The sequence below is a fragment of the Pseudopodoces humilis genome, chromosome 1 (assembly GCF_049639895.1).
Source record: "Pseudopodoces humilis isolate 2021_Gansu_Grassland_sample_001 chromosome 1, ASM4963989v1, whole genome shotgun sequence".
NCBI classification, from domain to species: Eukaryota; Metazoa; Chordata; class Aves; order Passeriformes; family Paridae; genus Pseudopodoces; species Pseudopodoces humilis.
The window spans coordinates 145,920,944-145,937,661 of NC_142200.1; the positions used below are offsets into that span (position 1 = coordinate 145,920,944).

Genomic DNA, 16,718 nt, shown 5'->3' on the forward strand with positions numbered 1-16,718 from the left:
ATAAATTTTTTGAGGAAAACTCTTCTCCCTTCTCTCCTCAATCATTGTTTTATAGAATCCCCTAAGATTTGTTGGGAGTGACGCACATCTTTGAACCCAGGGAAAAATCTGAGTTTAAGTGCTGTGATCAAAAGTGTGTGGCTGTAACAGGCTCGGTCTTATCCTCAAATTCAGGCAGCGTAAAAAGGTGCAGAGATTTTCGAGGGAAGAAGAGCCACTTCTGAAACAAACGCTCACATTTTGATGCACAATGCATGCTTGTTTAAACCACCTGCTGTCCTAAAGAAAAGCCACCTCTCTGTGCTTGCTGTCCCAGACTCAGCCCTGGTGGCAGCCTGGCAGCAGGGGTGGCACTGCCGTGGGGTTGCTCTGAGGCAGCAGCACAGACACAGGTGATGGATGTTGGAAGCTTTTCCTTCTCTGAGACCCGGTGACGCCAAATCCATTCGCCAGCTTGGGCTGAGCCGCCTCTTTCGCTCGGCTGAATCTGCAAGAGCGTTGAAAGCTTTTTGGAGGGAGGGAGCGAAAAAATCTACGTTCAGGAGTGGACTGCGGCCCTCCTGGGCCTGGCGCACGTTCCCTGTCATCCCGGCGAAGAGAGGGCAGCCTGGGGTTTTGCCCAGCGGGGATGAAAGCTGGCGGGGCCCCCTCCTTGCCCAGCGCCATCCCGGGGCTGCAGCGGCCGGATTGGGCTGTGGGGAGCGCGGGTGGGAAGCGGTGCCTCAGGGAAATAAATATCCCTCCCTTAGGGCACGGCCAGGAGAAATCCTGAGGGGAGGGAGGCGAGGAAACAGCCTGGGAGGTCGGGAGGGAGAGGAACCGCGCCGCCTTTGGGCGTTTTTGGCAAGGTGAAACCCAGCCTATTCGCCCACCTCCGTGCTCCGGCAGCCCGGGGAATGCAGGCACAGCTCCAGCTCCTCTCCCCCCGCCAAGGGGCCGGCGGGGCGGCCCGGGGCGAGCGGCAGCCGGGGGAAGCGGCCGGACTTCGGGGAAAGTTGCGTGGTGCTCGTTTAGCTGCTCCCGGCGACCCTGCCGGGGCTCTCGGAGCGCCCGGGCACCTCCTCCCATCCTCCTGCCCTCCTTCCCTCTCTTCCTCCCCGGTCGGGCTCCCCGCGGGACTCCACGGTCTGCGAAGACCGTCGCCCGAGCGCCTTCCTCTTTTCGGGTCTTGTGGCCTTCGGGTGTTTTGGGGGTCGGTTTGGGTTATTTATTTTTTTTCTCTCTCTCTTTTGGTGAGAGTGCGGCCGGGCTACGCGAGGGGAAGGAAACTTTCTCCCCCCCTCCCCTAGGATGATCCGGATATTTCTGAAAGGGCGGAAGAGTGAGAAAGGGAGCAGCGTCTGTAGGGGCATCTCATGCTCTTGCGAAGGTCCCCCCTGACACCTCGCTGCTGGGATTAAAGACCGGAGCTGGAGAAACTCCTCCCCTTCCCTCGGCTTCTCCCAGCCCCCCCCCTCCGCTTGCTCCCTTTCAACGCCCCCCCCCCCCCTCCCCTCCCCCCCCCCCAAAGATTTCCTAAGGCCATTAGGACAGGGGGAAAAAAGAAAAAAGAGACAGAAAAGAAAAAAGAAAATAAGGAGCCTGGAGTAACTGCGGCCCGTGGGACTGTGGGGAGAAGTGGAAGAGGAGCCTCCCTCTCCAGATCCATCGCTCAGCACCACGCTTGGGTGAAGGCATGGGAAGCACTGCCATGGACAAGAAGAAAGATGCCTCCAGCAGCAGCAGCAGGAAAAGCTCCAGCCACAAGAAACTCATGTTGCGAGTGCACATCCCCGTAAGTTGCTCCTCGCTCTTCCTCCCCTTCGGCAGCTGGCGTGGTTTAGGCATGTTTTTCGCTGACATGGAGCGCAGAGAGAGGCAGGGAGAGGTGTTTCCTGCGCCGAGCTCTGCAGTTTGGGGCATGCTGGGCTGGGGGTGCTCCCTGCAACAGGCGAGTCCTCCACATCTGGGGTGGGCTGAGGAGTGGGGTCTTGCCCCCTGTGCAGTGCTGGGAGCCCAGGATGCAGTGTCCGTGGCTCGGAGGAGTATCCTCACTATCGCAGTTTCAGAAGCGACTCTTACTCCCTGCTGTAGAAGTGCTGGGCTGTGGGCTTGGCTCAGTTTGTCTCACCTAGCTCCCTCTCAGAGTCGCCGCGAAAGGTCTGTTCACCCCCAAACGCTGGTCTCAGCATTCCCAGGTTTGGCTCCGGGAACTGTCCCTTCCTGTGGCTGAACCAGCGTTTAATCTGATTCTTCCCTCTCTCTCAAGACTAATCCACTTGTGAATTTCCCAGGGCTGGGGAACCCAGAGCTCGCTCAGATTTGGATCCAAGCAGTCTGGTCATTGACGAAGGAGTAGGGCAGTTGTATTCACAGTGGAGCAAACTAGTGAGCCATGCAGTCTGTTCACCAGCTCTGTTCTGTATATTCCACTATAAAGTAACAAGCAAGAAATTGTAGATATAGATACAGAATAACCACAGATCAAAAGTTTCTGTTTCCAGTGAGTACTAAAAGGCTGACTGGCTCTGTCTTCAGAATTACATGCCTTTCAAAACTTAGATTATTTGTTTTCTTTACTATTAGGATGTTCTTGTGATCCATGTAGCTATTAGTTTGCTATTCTCAGTTCTGATGTACTTTTGGTTTCAGTGCTTCTGGCAAGAAATAACAAAGTCCTTGTATCTTTTCTGTGCACTCTGTTGTTTTATTTATTGATGTTTGGTTTTTTTTTGTTTATTAGTTTGTTTTAAATCTCATTATATAAAAGTGGGAAACAGTTCTACCCATATCTTTGCCAGGCCACCAAGGAGCAAAAAGATATTTCTGGTTCTATGATTTTTCCTTTGTTTTAGGAAAGAATAAGAAGTCAAAGCAAATTTATTAGGTGTCTCGAGTGTGTGGAATAAAATGGAGGAAAAGTACATGACTCTTCTGCAGATTTTATTTTTCTCTGGGGAGGAATGCAAGCCCAAGAGCCCAAGCCAAACTTTTGGAGCTCAGTGTGCATTCAGTACTAGAAGAAAAGGGTCTGTTTCTGCTAACATGGGTGTTGCCTATGTATTTGTGACAGAAGATTTTAGGCAATAAACTTTACCATGTTGCCAGTAGTACTTCACAATAGGGATGTAAAATACCAGCAAATAAAATGTACCACACCAAAGCACCACTCCCCCGTGCTCATTATTCCTTCCCACCCTGCCTGCAATATTGTCTCTGCCATCTCTTTCCACTGCCCCCCCACCTCTGACTCAGTCTAGCCAGAAACTCTTGTGCAGTTGGATCCCAGGATCAACTGCATTTTCTGCCTGCTGAGGAGCCATAGGTAGTTTTGGAGTTTCCTGTGGTTGTTGCAGGATTTTACAGGTTTTTTCAAAAACCAGCAGGTTTTTGAAATACCTGCTGACCACCAGATATCTCTGACCACACCAGAATTTAGAAAAATTTTCCTTCTTTTATGGTGTGAAGCTAACATGAAAAAAGTACTTAAGGAACTCATTAGCACTAAATCATTATTGACAGAGGAATGCTAATGTTTTTTCCTAATTTCCTCCCTAATCCATAAAGAACCTTTCCTCAGGAGTGTTGCTTTAGTTCTGTCTCGTATGGAACATTTTTAGTAGTGGATCATAATTTTTCATGTTCATCATCTCTTGGCTTTTTGCTATGCAGTTTGTCACCTGGGTAATGGTAGTGATTCAGATACAAGCTTGCAAATGCTTGATGTTGCACTGAAGCAAACCTAAGTTTTGTTGTTCACCCAGTTGGAAGAGCTTCAAGATTTGGTGATAACACCTTCCATCCTCAAAATATGATCCTTCTCTTCCATTCTGCATCATTACATTCCTCAAACTGAGCCCATGGTTGTACTCATATTTTTAGTGGTTTTCCGTAATGTGGCAGAGTTTGAACATGGCTGTGCTATAAGAAAGAACATTTTTCACACTCTCCTTACTTGACAGAGGAATCTGCATTTGAAAAGATCTGTTTAGACTGTTTTTTTTTTCTCTTTCATAACGTTGTCTTGGCTGTTGTTTTGAAGCATCATTCCTATTATTTCAGTGGCGCCTGTCAGTGTAGCTGTAGTTGTCAAGGGAGCTTTCACCAGACAGTAATTTTTATTTTGTTCATCCTCTTCTTTGTGCTTCTGTGAGATCATGTTTATTGCTGAGACATGTAATTCATGCTCATTTGGATCTTCAAATTAGGAACAAGAGAAGAACTAACAAGATCTGAGTAGGAGGGGAGAGAGGAGTCCATTCTGAAAGAGGAAGCAATGGGACAGAGAGGTACTGTTGTGATGCAGGCTGACCTAAAACATATTTATTGGTCATACAGAAATGCTGACTGAAAAAGTAAAATATATTAGGAGGAAAAAAAGTGAAGGATGCAAAGTACACTATAATTAGGCTAGAGGATTGTGGAGTAATAGGCATTTCTGAAAAGAAAGTTTTATGCATTTCTTCCCTCCTCCATATAGTTTTACTGTTTTGGGGGTTGTCTGTGACAATGGGAAAAAAGAGATCAATTGAAGAAAGCAGGTTTGTGGCTTGCAACACTCCAGGATATTTCTCAGGTTCACCTTTCTCAAGGAAGAACAAGAGATGATACAAAAAAAAATCTGGAAACACTCTATTTTCACCTTTCTGTGCTTAGTCTCCTTCAGCACAGGTGGGTGGTACCCTGCCTGTGCTTCTGGGAGTGGTGGTGGACCACTAAATTCTTGCAGGCTGGCTTTCCTCACTGCTCTCAGCTTGTTTTCAGTAGCCAAGAATAAAGCAGGGGCTTTATTCTGTAGCATGGCAGGGGAGTGTTTGGTGTATGGCTGGGATGATGGAACATCTTATTGTTTGGTTGTTGTTTTCTTTGTAAATATGCAACTGACCTAAACTAGTAATTTAGATGGACCAGAATGTAATTGCAGGACCCTTTGTAAAGGTCATATCAACCTCTGTCTGTCCCAGCAGCACATTCAGAAGTCTTGAAATTAGAGATGCCTAAATGGAAATTTCTGGTCCAAATATCTTTGAAAGCTGCTACAGATTTAAATAGAAACCTTTGCTCTCTAGATGCATCATATCTGTAATATATAGACATTAGCATTATAAAATTCCTTTTTAAGCCATTGGAAGTTACTGCTTGCACATTGCTTCGAACATTTTTAAAACTCTATTCTGAGATGGGATGCAATTGTCCACTGAGTAGGAGCTCACAGGAGTGAGATCAGAATGTTCTTTTGTCATCTTGGAAAATCGATCTGTTCTAATGTTAACATTGCCATTGTAGGCCCCTGGTGCTGCCAAAAAAAAAAAAAATCTGCTCTTGTTTGCTTTGAATTTCATCTGGGATGGATCAGTCAGTGCTAGCAAAGTTGTGTTGTATTTACACAAACGCAACTCAGGGCACAACCTCTCTAAAGAGCTTCACTATGCCAGGTGCCAAGCACCCGCTGCTCCCAGCAGGTGGGAATTGCAGGAGCTTGGCACTTCCTTGGATTTTTCCCAAATACATCACAAGGTGACTTTTTATTCAAAAGAACAAAGAAGGTTTTTTTTCACAATAAGCACAAAAATAACATCTGTGAATGAATATCAAAACACCTTTCAGTTCAGTGAAGTGGTTCTTCCCTCTGGTACTTCAGCCCCGACAGCAGAGTTAATGCACTAGGAGGATGTGCTTGGAGATCAGGATTCTTTATTTTCTATCCCACACAAAGAAACAACTCTGCACAGTTTCTCCTTTTTCTTTGTCAACCTCTGTGATTTAGAAGAGACTCCTCAATGTCAAAATTTATTGCTGTTTCCAGGCTTGGTGTTATGCTGGGATGCCAGGCTGGACATCAGATGGCTTAAGTATTTCTAACCTGATAGATGACAATGATGTTCTGACAGCTACTGTTGGCTCAGGCTCTGCCCTCCATCTTGCTTTCCACACTTGCAAAGTCATTAATGGCTGCATGCCTAATAAATCACTGTGAAATGATTTTTTTCTGTCACAGTTTTTGCAGGGTGCTTCTTGTCTCCTGGTAGTTGCAGGGTGGGCTGACAAGAACAGCACTTCAGTCTAGGAGTCACTTTAGAAAGCTGCATATGGGGAATAATCTAGTGAATCCTTTCAAAGGTGAAAAGAAATCAGCTTCCAGTGTGATCTAGGAATGAAAGAAATGTTTGCTTTCTTGGGAAGGGGAGGTGAAGGGAGAGAAAGACAGAGGAGAGAGAAATATTTCCCTAAAATTAAATCTGCAACTGTTCTCCCTCTTGTTCTCACAGGGCAGGCTCTGAGTTGTCCTGAGCCTCTGTGGCCTTGAAGTTTAAATTTGGATTCCTCCCTCAAGAGCTGTTATATTAAGACAGGAAAGGGCAAGAGGTATTTGCTCAGGAGTGTTGGGATGGTACTTTGAATTATATGAAGGATAAATAAAGGATTCATGTTTACAATCATAATAGCTGCCACTGCAATTAAGGAAGCATTAGTCTTTTTTGTTCTAAAGCATAACATAAACAGACCATCAGTGTATAGAAACATGTTGTATCTTAGAAAATATTACTTTTCCTGGTTTGAGATTCTGCTCCTAAAGAGTCTCACCCAACCTCCTTTATTTACACCTGAGCCTGTGAATACTGTGAGCTCAGAGGAATATTAATTTCCTTGGAGAAATAAGTTATGAATGTGGAAGAACCTCACAGAAATGTGGATGGTGAGACTTTCAGGCTCAGGGAAGTTTATATTGTGCTTGTATTGGGAATTAGTGGAACAGAGGAGAAGTCATGCTCCAGAGGGACCAAGAGTGAAGTGGGGGACAGTGATCTCCACCTAGGAAGTTCCAGCTCCTATTCACAGACCCACAAGGTTCAGCTTATGCTCAACTTCATCACATTGCATTCAAGGGAGCTACTCAGATGTGACTGAAACCAGAATTCCACCCTCATTTTGTTGATGGTATATGGACAGTCATGGAAGTAGGTTGGTGGGCCCAGGTGCTGGATTGGCAGGAGAAAGGAGGCAAAACTGAGCCAGCACTGGTTGCCCAAATTGTGGACATTCATGTTGAGTGAAGTAGCATATGAAATTCTCATCCCTTTGAAGAAAAGCTGAATTTCTGTCAAAAGGCATCCCAAGCACAGTGAATAATGAAAGAACAGAGTTGGTTACAAGAGAAATGAAGCATCAAGGAAGACAAGAGATGTCACAATGTGGGCTATTTTACCCTAGATTGATCACCAGGCTTTGGGAATTGGCTCCAGGGTCTGATCTGGTTGCAGGGGATCACTGTCTCAATTTTCTACTGTTGTTTGCACTGTAGACACACTGGAGAAAGTATTACAGTCTCACAGAGAGACCTTTGCATGTCTTCAAAGGCTAAAAGAAAAAGATTTCAATCCTGGAGTGTGGTTTTTCTCCTGAAAAGGAAAACTAATGTACACACATGAATATATGATGCCATCAATAAATATAAAATATTGTTGTTGGTGTGGTGATACAGTGCTGTACTGCTACTGAACTATTTCTCATAGAAGCAGTGAGCTAAAACACCAAAGTATGTTAGATAAGCAGAATGATTTCTGTGTTTATTCTTTACGTAGTTGTAGAAACTGGAGTATAATGCTTCAGTTTAGTGTTTGCTTCTCTTGTAATACTTCCTCTCTTAAGTTGCTTGCATGTGAAACCTTTAAAGCATGAAAGCATTATTTATACAGTAGAGAACCATAATGGCATACTTCAGTTTTTGACATTGAGGATTCATAGAATGGTTTATAACATCCTTCAAATTTTCATAAAATTTGGCTTGGCAGTAAATTACATTATGTAAGCGTGACCCAGTGGGATGCAGAGCAAATGCATTGCAGTGTGAGTTTCATGGTTGTCATTTATTTCCCACACCATGACTCTTCAGACCTTATGGTCATTATTGCATCATCAGTGACCTTCTGCTCCAAAAACAGAACCTATGTCATAAGCTGAAGACTTAATCTATTTTTGTGACCAGGGTGAGAGAGCTATACGCCTCTTTTAAGCTGCTGCAGAACATATTCATACAACTGAGGATTCATTAGGAGGAAGTGTGTGCATTATAAGCATTGTCTGCCATAATATGAAGCTTTTATCATCCTTTATGTACAACAGCCATTGCACAATTTTTGGTCAACTTTTCATGTCAGTAATGCTGCTAGAACAATGAAAATAAGAAAACACTCTCCTTCTGCAAGCTGAAGAAAGCAATCCTCTCTGAGTGGTCAGAGTGCTGCCTGACAACTCTACAAAATACAGGACTTTCCTGCTCAGTTGTGGACTTACCAGGTGCCTTTTATGAATGACTGAAGTTTGGGTCTTGTTTGTGGAAGCTACATGCCTGTTGATTTGTTTAGAAGAGGTTGGAAACATGTTTTCCATGGAATTGGATAAATCAGTGCTTGGTGAGCTAGATTAGGGGTAAAATCTGAGTCCAAGCATGAAGAAACTTTTTGATGAAGACAAGTTCTCCATAGAAATGGGATAGTTTAGGAATGTGATGGACTAAACAGGTGCCATAAGCATTGCCTGTGGCCTGTCTAATGGAAGAAATGGATTGTTACCTGCTTGCCACTTATTTTGAATGGACTTTACAAGGAAATCTGAAAAGAGGAATTATGTAGAGATTGCTCAAGTGTGTTACAATGACTCTATTAAGGCCACCTAGTCTTAATCCTTGAAAAATTTCTGCTGATACAGGACTGTTGTATGCCTTTAAACAGGTGTACATTTAATGTGTTTGCTTGGCCTATGTTGCCTTGCTTTTGTCCCTGTGGCCTTGTATGTGCAAACAAGCACTTTTACACAATCATGGAATTGTTGAGGTTGGAAGAGAGAGATCTGGAGGTTGCCTAGTCCAGGTGTGATTGCTGACCCAGTGGTCGACTAGAGCAGGTTGCTCAGGATTGTGCCCCATCAGATTTTAAGGATGGAAACTCCCCAGTTTCACTGCTCTGACAGAACACATTCGAGCAAGTGAAAGTTCCTGGAGACAGACAGTTCAGTTCAGTCACTACACAGGCACATGGAATTGAACTCCATGGTTGGTTGGATCTTGTTCCAAAAGCATAGAGCCAGTCTGAGTGAAATTGAATTCAGTTGGAAGGAGTGTAGAGACTTCTGGGAAAAGGATTCTCTGAGATGGGTATGAAAACTGGGGGCAAAATAGTGCCAACAAGACTTGAAAAAGGAAGGAAGAGTAAGGAAGAGGTAAAAAAAGGTGCTTAGTCAGTGTTACCATGTTGTTTATGAGTTTGCCAGCTTCTCAATAGATCATTGCATCTTCTGGAATGTGGTTTTCATCATGTGCTGTCATTCTTTTTGCATAAATTCATTAGAGGGGGATTTGCTGTTAATGAGTATTAATCATGTGTTGGGAGTGTGATCTAAACCAGGAAGCCTGAGGAAAGACAGTTCAGGGATAAGAGCATTAAATCCTCAGCAATCTGAGTCTCTATCTGCTGTATGGCCTGAGGGCAGAGGAGGCGTAAGCTGTGCATTGATGAATGGCTGAGGCTTAAGGTCCACAAAGAATGAACTTTTAAAGTGTCAGTGTGCCACACTGAAACACCAAAACAGCTTGTGGGATCTTCTTTCCATCCATGACTGAATGCTGTTAAATGTCTGTACATATGCTAGTAAAGACAAACTCTCTGAAGAATTTAAAGCCTTGACAGATTGTATTGGCTGGAGGAGGTGCGAAGAAACAACTTCATCCCTGCAGTGCTGATATTCAAGGAGATGTCTGGAGTTTAAGCAACTTTTTCCATGATGTATAGGAATGTGATAGTTGGACTCCTGCAGTTTTCAGACCCAGTTCCCTTACCTTAACCATAAGCCAAGCCTATTTCCTATGTTTGTTCCATAGGGATCCATGTACAAGCTCAACCTAAGTCAGATCCATGTATAACATTAGCCTAAGACAGGAGTCATGGGAAGTATTTTTCCTTTTGCTTTTTGAAAATATGTGTGAAGTGAAAGGATTCCAGTCTTATGTCTAAAGACAGACATGGCATGTCTTAAAATAACACTATTAGGACTCTTGGCAGCCTGATCAGGAAGACCAAGGATTGAGGATATTAAATAAATTAGCAGAGACTATTTTAATTTCCAGCATCAAAAGTGGTACCAATGAGTGTGCCTAATTATCACATCCTCCATGTGGTTCATGTGGTTGTTGAGAGCTGTGAAATGTTAGTCTTTTATTTTCTGTATAGCTGGTGGCACATCAGTTGTAGAATTCTTGAAACAAGGCATCTGCAGCTATTTCACATGTAGCCATCTACACTGTCAAGAAAATGGAGTTTGGGTACATCTGAAACAGCTCTTTACCAGCCATGTTCAATCTACAGCAGTCTCCAAAGAGTTTGCAGGCATTCTGTCTCCTTTCCTGAAATCCACTGACTGTCCTTCCATTTGCTGGAGCTGGACATTCTCTAGTGCTGCTGCCAGCTAGAGCAGGAAAGATAATACCAGCATGGCCTCAACACCATTCTTTGATACACCTTCCACTAATCCTAGATCAATTCTACATTTTTTGGGAAAATGGAGAAATTCTGCCATTTGAAAAGCTGAGCCAACATTATTCATAAACATAAAATCTATAGCCTGAATGGGAGGTAGAATATGTTAATCAGCTGTTCCCTTTGCTTTTTATTTAGTGAGTTGATAGTCAAGGTAAATACTAATTTAAGTGACTTCTTTTAGTTGGGTGATGAATAATTATACATTTTCCTTATATTTTTTATATGTTTTAGAATGACTTTACATGCTTTAAGCTGCACAGAGGCAGGAGAGTACATGCCAGCATTTTTCTCTATAAAGTAAATCCAGTAATTCAAAAAGTGCAATTACTTGAATTCCCTTTTTTCTTTATTGTACTAAGAGTTCTTGCTCTTGTCTACTGAAAAGATCTGCTGCAGATCTGTGGACATGTCATCAATTGGAATGTAAAAGTTTTTTTTAATGTAACTCTACTGATTTTCAGCTGTAAAATGCTGGAGTCAGTAAAAGAGGAAGCGTCTTACTTAACCATGCACAGGGATGGACTCATCTCCATTACTTAGTCAGACAAAACTGTTCTTCACCAGTATTCCTCAGTTGTCCTGGTGAACCTCAACCATTTACCAAGGCTAGGGAAGCTGCTGTTCCCCAGCTGGATTTCCCAGTAGATTCTGTGCATACTCCCATCCTCCTGCAAGTGCTGAAAAAATCACGTTGCCTTACAATGCCTTCCTACTTAGCCAATATGTTTTATTTTCATTGTCAGATAAAACGAGTGGTAACTTGATAAGCCTTGGTAACTCACTCATTTTTGATGCCCATCTGTCTTAGTCTCAGATCCAAAAAATCTGCAAATATGACTCAAGTTTACTTGAAATGCCATTCACAAGATTAAGCCTTGAGAAAAGAAAACAGGTGCTAAGAAGGCTAGTAGCTCAAAGAGATGGGATTTTCAAAGGCATCTTAGGTTCTTTTACAGTATTTGAAGATCCTGCCAGTCCATTTGCATCAGGATATCCTTAATTACATTTGAAAATTAACATCTTTCAGACTTTCAAGATGCCATTCATCCCTCTTTGCTATTTATAACTGCATTACAAAAAAGTCACTTTCCTACTTTTCCACTTCCAGTAACATTCTCTTGTGCCTGATAGCTAAAATGGAACAAACAAACAAACAAAAAATACAGCAACAAGAAAAACACCAAAAAACCCTAGACAAATCAGAAATTGGTTTTTATTCCAATGGAACAGAGATTGAAAGTAATAATAGGAAGTAATTTGGGAAGATATAAATAGCAGCTGCTCTCTTGATGATAAAGACTGAAACTAATACTGATACTTGGTGCGTTGCAATCTGTTGCAACACGTAATAAAGTCTGTGTATCTTTGTCTTACGTTTGACTGAGAGACCAAGTATTACATGTGATAAAGACTTCAAAAAGAAGATTCTTTTCAATGTAACTTGAGAAAAGACTGTGATTATTTAAAATTGTGAGAGGATTTTTTGTTTATATATTTTTTACCTAGGTAAACTTCAAAAGTTTTGTGAGCTACTATAGGCATTTAATGTGTTCACACTCCCTGTGAGTAGTTATTTCAAATTTACTTTCAAATATAAATGTTTAAAAATTCAAAAAATATATTTCTCTGCCATAATATGCATTGATTTTTTTGTCAGCATGTTTATGAAGCAGAAGGATTTGGGTTGAAGTAACCAAGGAAGAGGCACACATGGAAAAGCAAAGGCTTTAAGATCAATGGCATTGATCAGTATATGCACTTTAATGGATGAGAGTTGGGACACAGAGGCTGAAATCTGGTGAGTGTGTCAGGGATTCAATCACCTTCTCTTGGAGGAATGGTAAAATCGAATTTCTTGTCTTCAGCAACAAGTGAGAGAAATATTAACTAACACACTCTACATATTTCTGAAAGTTCATTTTCAGAGGGCAATAGGTTCCTTTGTTTGTATGTTATGGTCTTGAATGTTCTGTGCACCTGACTAAGTTATTTTAAAAAATAGGTAAGGACCCAAGTCCTTACCAACTGTATGAAGTTCAATAAGAGAAAGTGCTGGATTCTGCACCTGAGGTGGGGTAGCCCTGGATATATGGAATGAGAGACTGGAAAGCAGTGGTACAGAAAGGGACCTGGGGGTGCTGGTCAGTGGCAAGCTGAATGTGAGTCAGCAGTGCCATGGAGCCAGGAGGGCCAACAGAGTCATGGGGGCCATCAGCCCAGCATTGGCAGCTGGGCAGGGAGGGGATTGTCCTGCTCTGCTCTGCACTGGGACACCCTCCCCTTGAGTCCTGGGGGCAGTTTTGGGAGCCACATGACAAGAAAGACATGAAACCATTAGAGACCATCCAAAGGAGGGCAATGAAGATGATGAAGGAGTCTTGAGAAGAAGCCATGTGAGGAGTGGCAGAGGGCACTTGGTCTGTTCAGCCTGGAGGAGACTGAGGGGAGACCTCCCAGCAGCTACAATTTCCTTGTGAGGGGAAGAGGAGGGGCAGGAACTGATCTCTGCTCTCTGGTAGTGTGTAGTGACAGGACTGGAGGGAATGGCCTGAAGTTGTGTCAGGGGAGGTTTATGTTGGGTATTTGAGAAAGGTTCTTCACCCAGAGGGTGGTTGGGCACTGAACAGGCTCCCCAGGGCAGTGTCACAGCATCAAACCTGACAAAGTTCAAGAAGTGTTTGGACAATGCTCCTGGTCACATGGTGTGACATTTGGGGATTGGTCCTGTACAGGGCCAAGAGCTGGACTCAATCATCCTTGTGGGTCCCTTCCAACTCAGCATATTTTGTGATTCTGTGATGAGCAGAGCCAGTGTGTGTGGAGGGAAGCTGCCCTGTGTGCAGCTGTTTGCTCTAAACTGAATACATTCAGTGTGTATAGACAAGCTGGCAAATTGCTCATGTTGCAGAGGAATAAGCTGTGATGGAAAATACAATAGATGTTTAATTATTTCAGGGGAAAACCCCACGTTATGCATATCCTGTGTTTTCATGTCACAAAACAAGCAGCAATGAGCTTAACCTTCAGGCTGTTTTGATTTCTGGTGGTTTTTGGTTTACAAGACTTAAGTTATTTAAAGTTCAGTCACCTGGGCTATTGTTCTAAGGGATTAACACAAAGTGACTTGTATCCTACTGTCCCAGATGTAACCACATCTTCCTTGCCTCTGTCTGCTGCCCTGCATACAGCCATTGCTGTAGAAGGCCTCCAAGTCATGTCATGTCAAATAATGCATGGTCTTCAGAGCTCACTGAGGGAGAGAAAAGTCTGGGAACAATGTGAACAGGCACAGCCAGGCATTTCCACTAATTGTTGATGTGGACGATGGAACACAAAAGCAGAAGAAGGGAGGGGGGAATGGAAATGTGTCTTGGTGTGGAAACGAATGTGTAAAAACAAATATGCCTGGACTTGCTTATTGGGAATGTAAACGTAGCACAGGAGAACTCCCACGACAGGAATCCTCTGTTTTAGTCTGCCCCTGCCAGATAATTTTAGAAGGTTTCTTTTTTTATTTATTTACCTCTACACACTTTTTTGGCTATTTGGGATTGCAGACTTCAGCAACTTAAAATTGTAACAGGTAGTTGCATTTTACTGCTGAGCTAGCTTGAAATTATGTGTTACTTTTTGGTTCTGGTTATTTGATATTGCCTAAATATTGGAAGTGGAAAACTTGAATGACTTAATTATTAATGTAACATGGCAGTGGCATTTCAAAATATATCCTGGTGAAGTGGAATTAAATATCTAACTCTCTTCCATACTGTGTACTGTAATCCAAAGCAGGGTGGAGCGATTTCCAGATGAACTGCATAAAATAAATAAAATAAAATTATATATTTAGACTGGGGGGAGAGAATTATTCATAATGACAAAATATAATTTCCTCTCAAGAACAGTGATGCAGAAATATCTATAATGTAGTTTTCTTAAACTCAGAAACACAACAGGTAAAGACAGTGATGAAGAGATGACCATTTGGTAGAATGAGCCTGAAAATGGCACATTTACCCTGTAGAATGGGAGCTATATGGAATTAGGAGCAACTGAAAATGAAGTTAGTAAATTTAGTGAGATTCATAAAGTAAAATCAGTACATTTATGTTTCACTCCACAGTGGAATTTTTTGTACATAAGTAAACTACCAGCCTGTGCTGGGCTTCCTCATCCCCTGGAGATGGAAAGGGTTTTTATATCAAGGAAGAAGAAAATACAAGTGATGTGCAGGGCACTTGCATGTTCACCTGTGCCTGAAGGATCATCCTACCTATGCTGAAAAACAGATATTTCTGCAGTGAGGTGCAACAGCTGCAATTAGTAATCAGCACGATGCAACACAACTGGTAAAAATCCAAATGCTTTCTTTGTCCATTTACTAAATGAATTGCAAATGTCTGACTGAGAGGAGAACTATTATGGAGGCAAGAGGAAAGGCAATAGCCAGCAGAAACACCAATTTGTTGATTATATAATGGATCTGTCATTAGTAACTCAATCATGCCAATGCAATTGCTTTTTCTCCAAGACAGATACTTGGTCTTACCAGGACTGATTGAAAAGCACTCTGATTATGCCAAAATGTGCTTTAAATAGAATGAGGGAGATAGAAAACTATTTAACAGTAGAAATATGATTGCTGATAGCATTGCAGAAAAGTGACAATGCAGAGAGATAGCATGGTTTTATCCAAGCATTTAGGTTGATCCCTTTTTGGTTAAAATATGTAAATTGAGTGCTGTGAAAGTTATCACAAGGACAGCTGTAAAGACTGATCATGGGTTGAGTTCATCGTATGAAATTCATCACAACAGTCCACTGTGGCACTTCTGTTTTGACAGGCAGGATTGGCCTCCCAGCAATTACCATTGAAAATATTTATCATTGTAGTATGGAAATCTGACTTCCTGGCAGTGGGCTGGGAACTTGATTTCACAGTAATCTCCTGAACATCTTTGCTGACTATGGCTGATTCTGAGCATGTTGCCAAAAGATCTCAGTTTCTCCACCTTCTTCCCAGTCTTCCAGTTTTCACATCAGATTTTTCTTTATTATGTGCTCCTATTTTTATAATCCTATGATTTCCAAAAGCCACTCTAACCTCCACACGAGTAATATTCTTTATTTAAACTTCTTTATTGTGTGAGTGATGACACATTGGGACAGATTGCTCAGAGAGGGTGTGGAGTCTCCCTTGTGGGAGATATTCCAGAACCATCTGGACATAATCGTGTGCTGTGTGCTCTGGGTTGACCCTGCTTGAGCAGGGAGGTGGGACCAGATGTCCCTCTGTGGTACCTTCCAGCCTGACCTGTTCTGTGATTCTGTGAATATTCCCTAGGCAGTATTACCCAAGCCAAAAGCACTAGCTGCTATCTCTAGAGTTTCCAAAACCTACCACAAAACATGAAGAACAAAAATCAGGCTCACAGAATTATGGATTGGGTCTTTAGGGAAAGGATTTTTACATTTGTTTACATTCCTGAGACTGGGCAAACTTTAGGAGTGAATATCTTGTTTTTCAGAATTTTGGTGACTTTGCTCACAGGTGGGGTACTTAACACTAATGTGTGCCACAAGGTTCCTGCTGTTTCATGGAAGATACCTACAATCAGCATTTTAGGGGATTTAAAAATTATTTTATATGGCTTAGGCTACCTGTTCAGCCCAGAGCATAGAGCAGCTGAATCTGCTGGAGGAAGTTTTACAGCTTTCTGAGCTGCTCACCACTAGATATGCTGAATGCCATTCTGGTGTTACTTTTCTTAGCAGGAGCATTTTCCTTGTCACTGGAGCTGCTATGGACAGTGGGGTTGGAACTGGAGACACTCTTTCTGCACAGGATGGAAGTGTTAGGATTTTGTTATGGCTCTGTGCAGCTTAGAGGGATGTGAGAAGGAATCACCTAAAGCTTGTGAGTGTATAAAGTATAAATGAGCAAAATACAGTGTACTAGAAATATCTCATGAATGGATACCAAAATATCCTGGTTTGGTTCCTGGTGAACCCAGTATTTTTGGTTTTGATTTTGCAATAATTCCGTTTGAAAAACAACCAGGTTTCTTCTAGTTGTTCTGCTGAGAGTTTCTCTCCTTGCAGACAAATTTTGCAGCTCACCACAAGTCTTACAACATGTGAGAGGATTGTGCAAAGTTTCTGATATAAGAGAGCTGAGATGGAGATGGGGGAGTGAAACGAGGGTAC

General features: G+C 42.6%; 1 protein-coding gene across 1 annotated transcript in view; it reads left to right on the forward strand.

Moving 5' to 3' along the window:
- The first annotated feature begins 1,513 nt into the window (after positions 1-1,513).
- The window catches only part of PRKAG2 (protein kinase AMP-activated non-catalytic subunit gamma 2), a 211,601-nt gene continuing 196,396 nt past the window's right edge, over positions 1,514-16,718 (forward strand). The window contains exon 1 of the mRNA XM_005527751.3: positions 1,514-1,774. Within this exon, the coding sequence (XP_005527808.2) occupies positions 1,676-1,774 (99 nt within the window). The 5' untranslated portion in view covers positions 1,514-1,675. The remainder of the gene's footprint in view (positions 1,775-16,718) is intronic.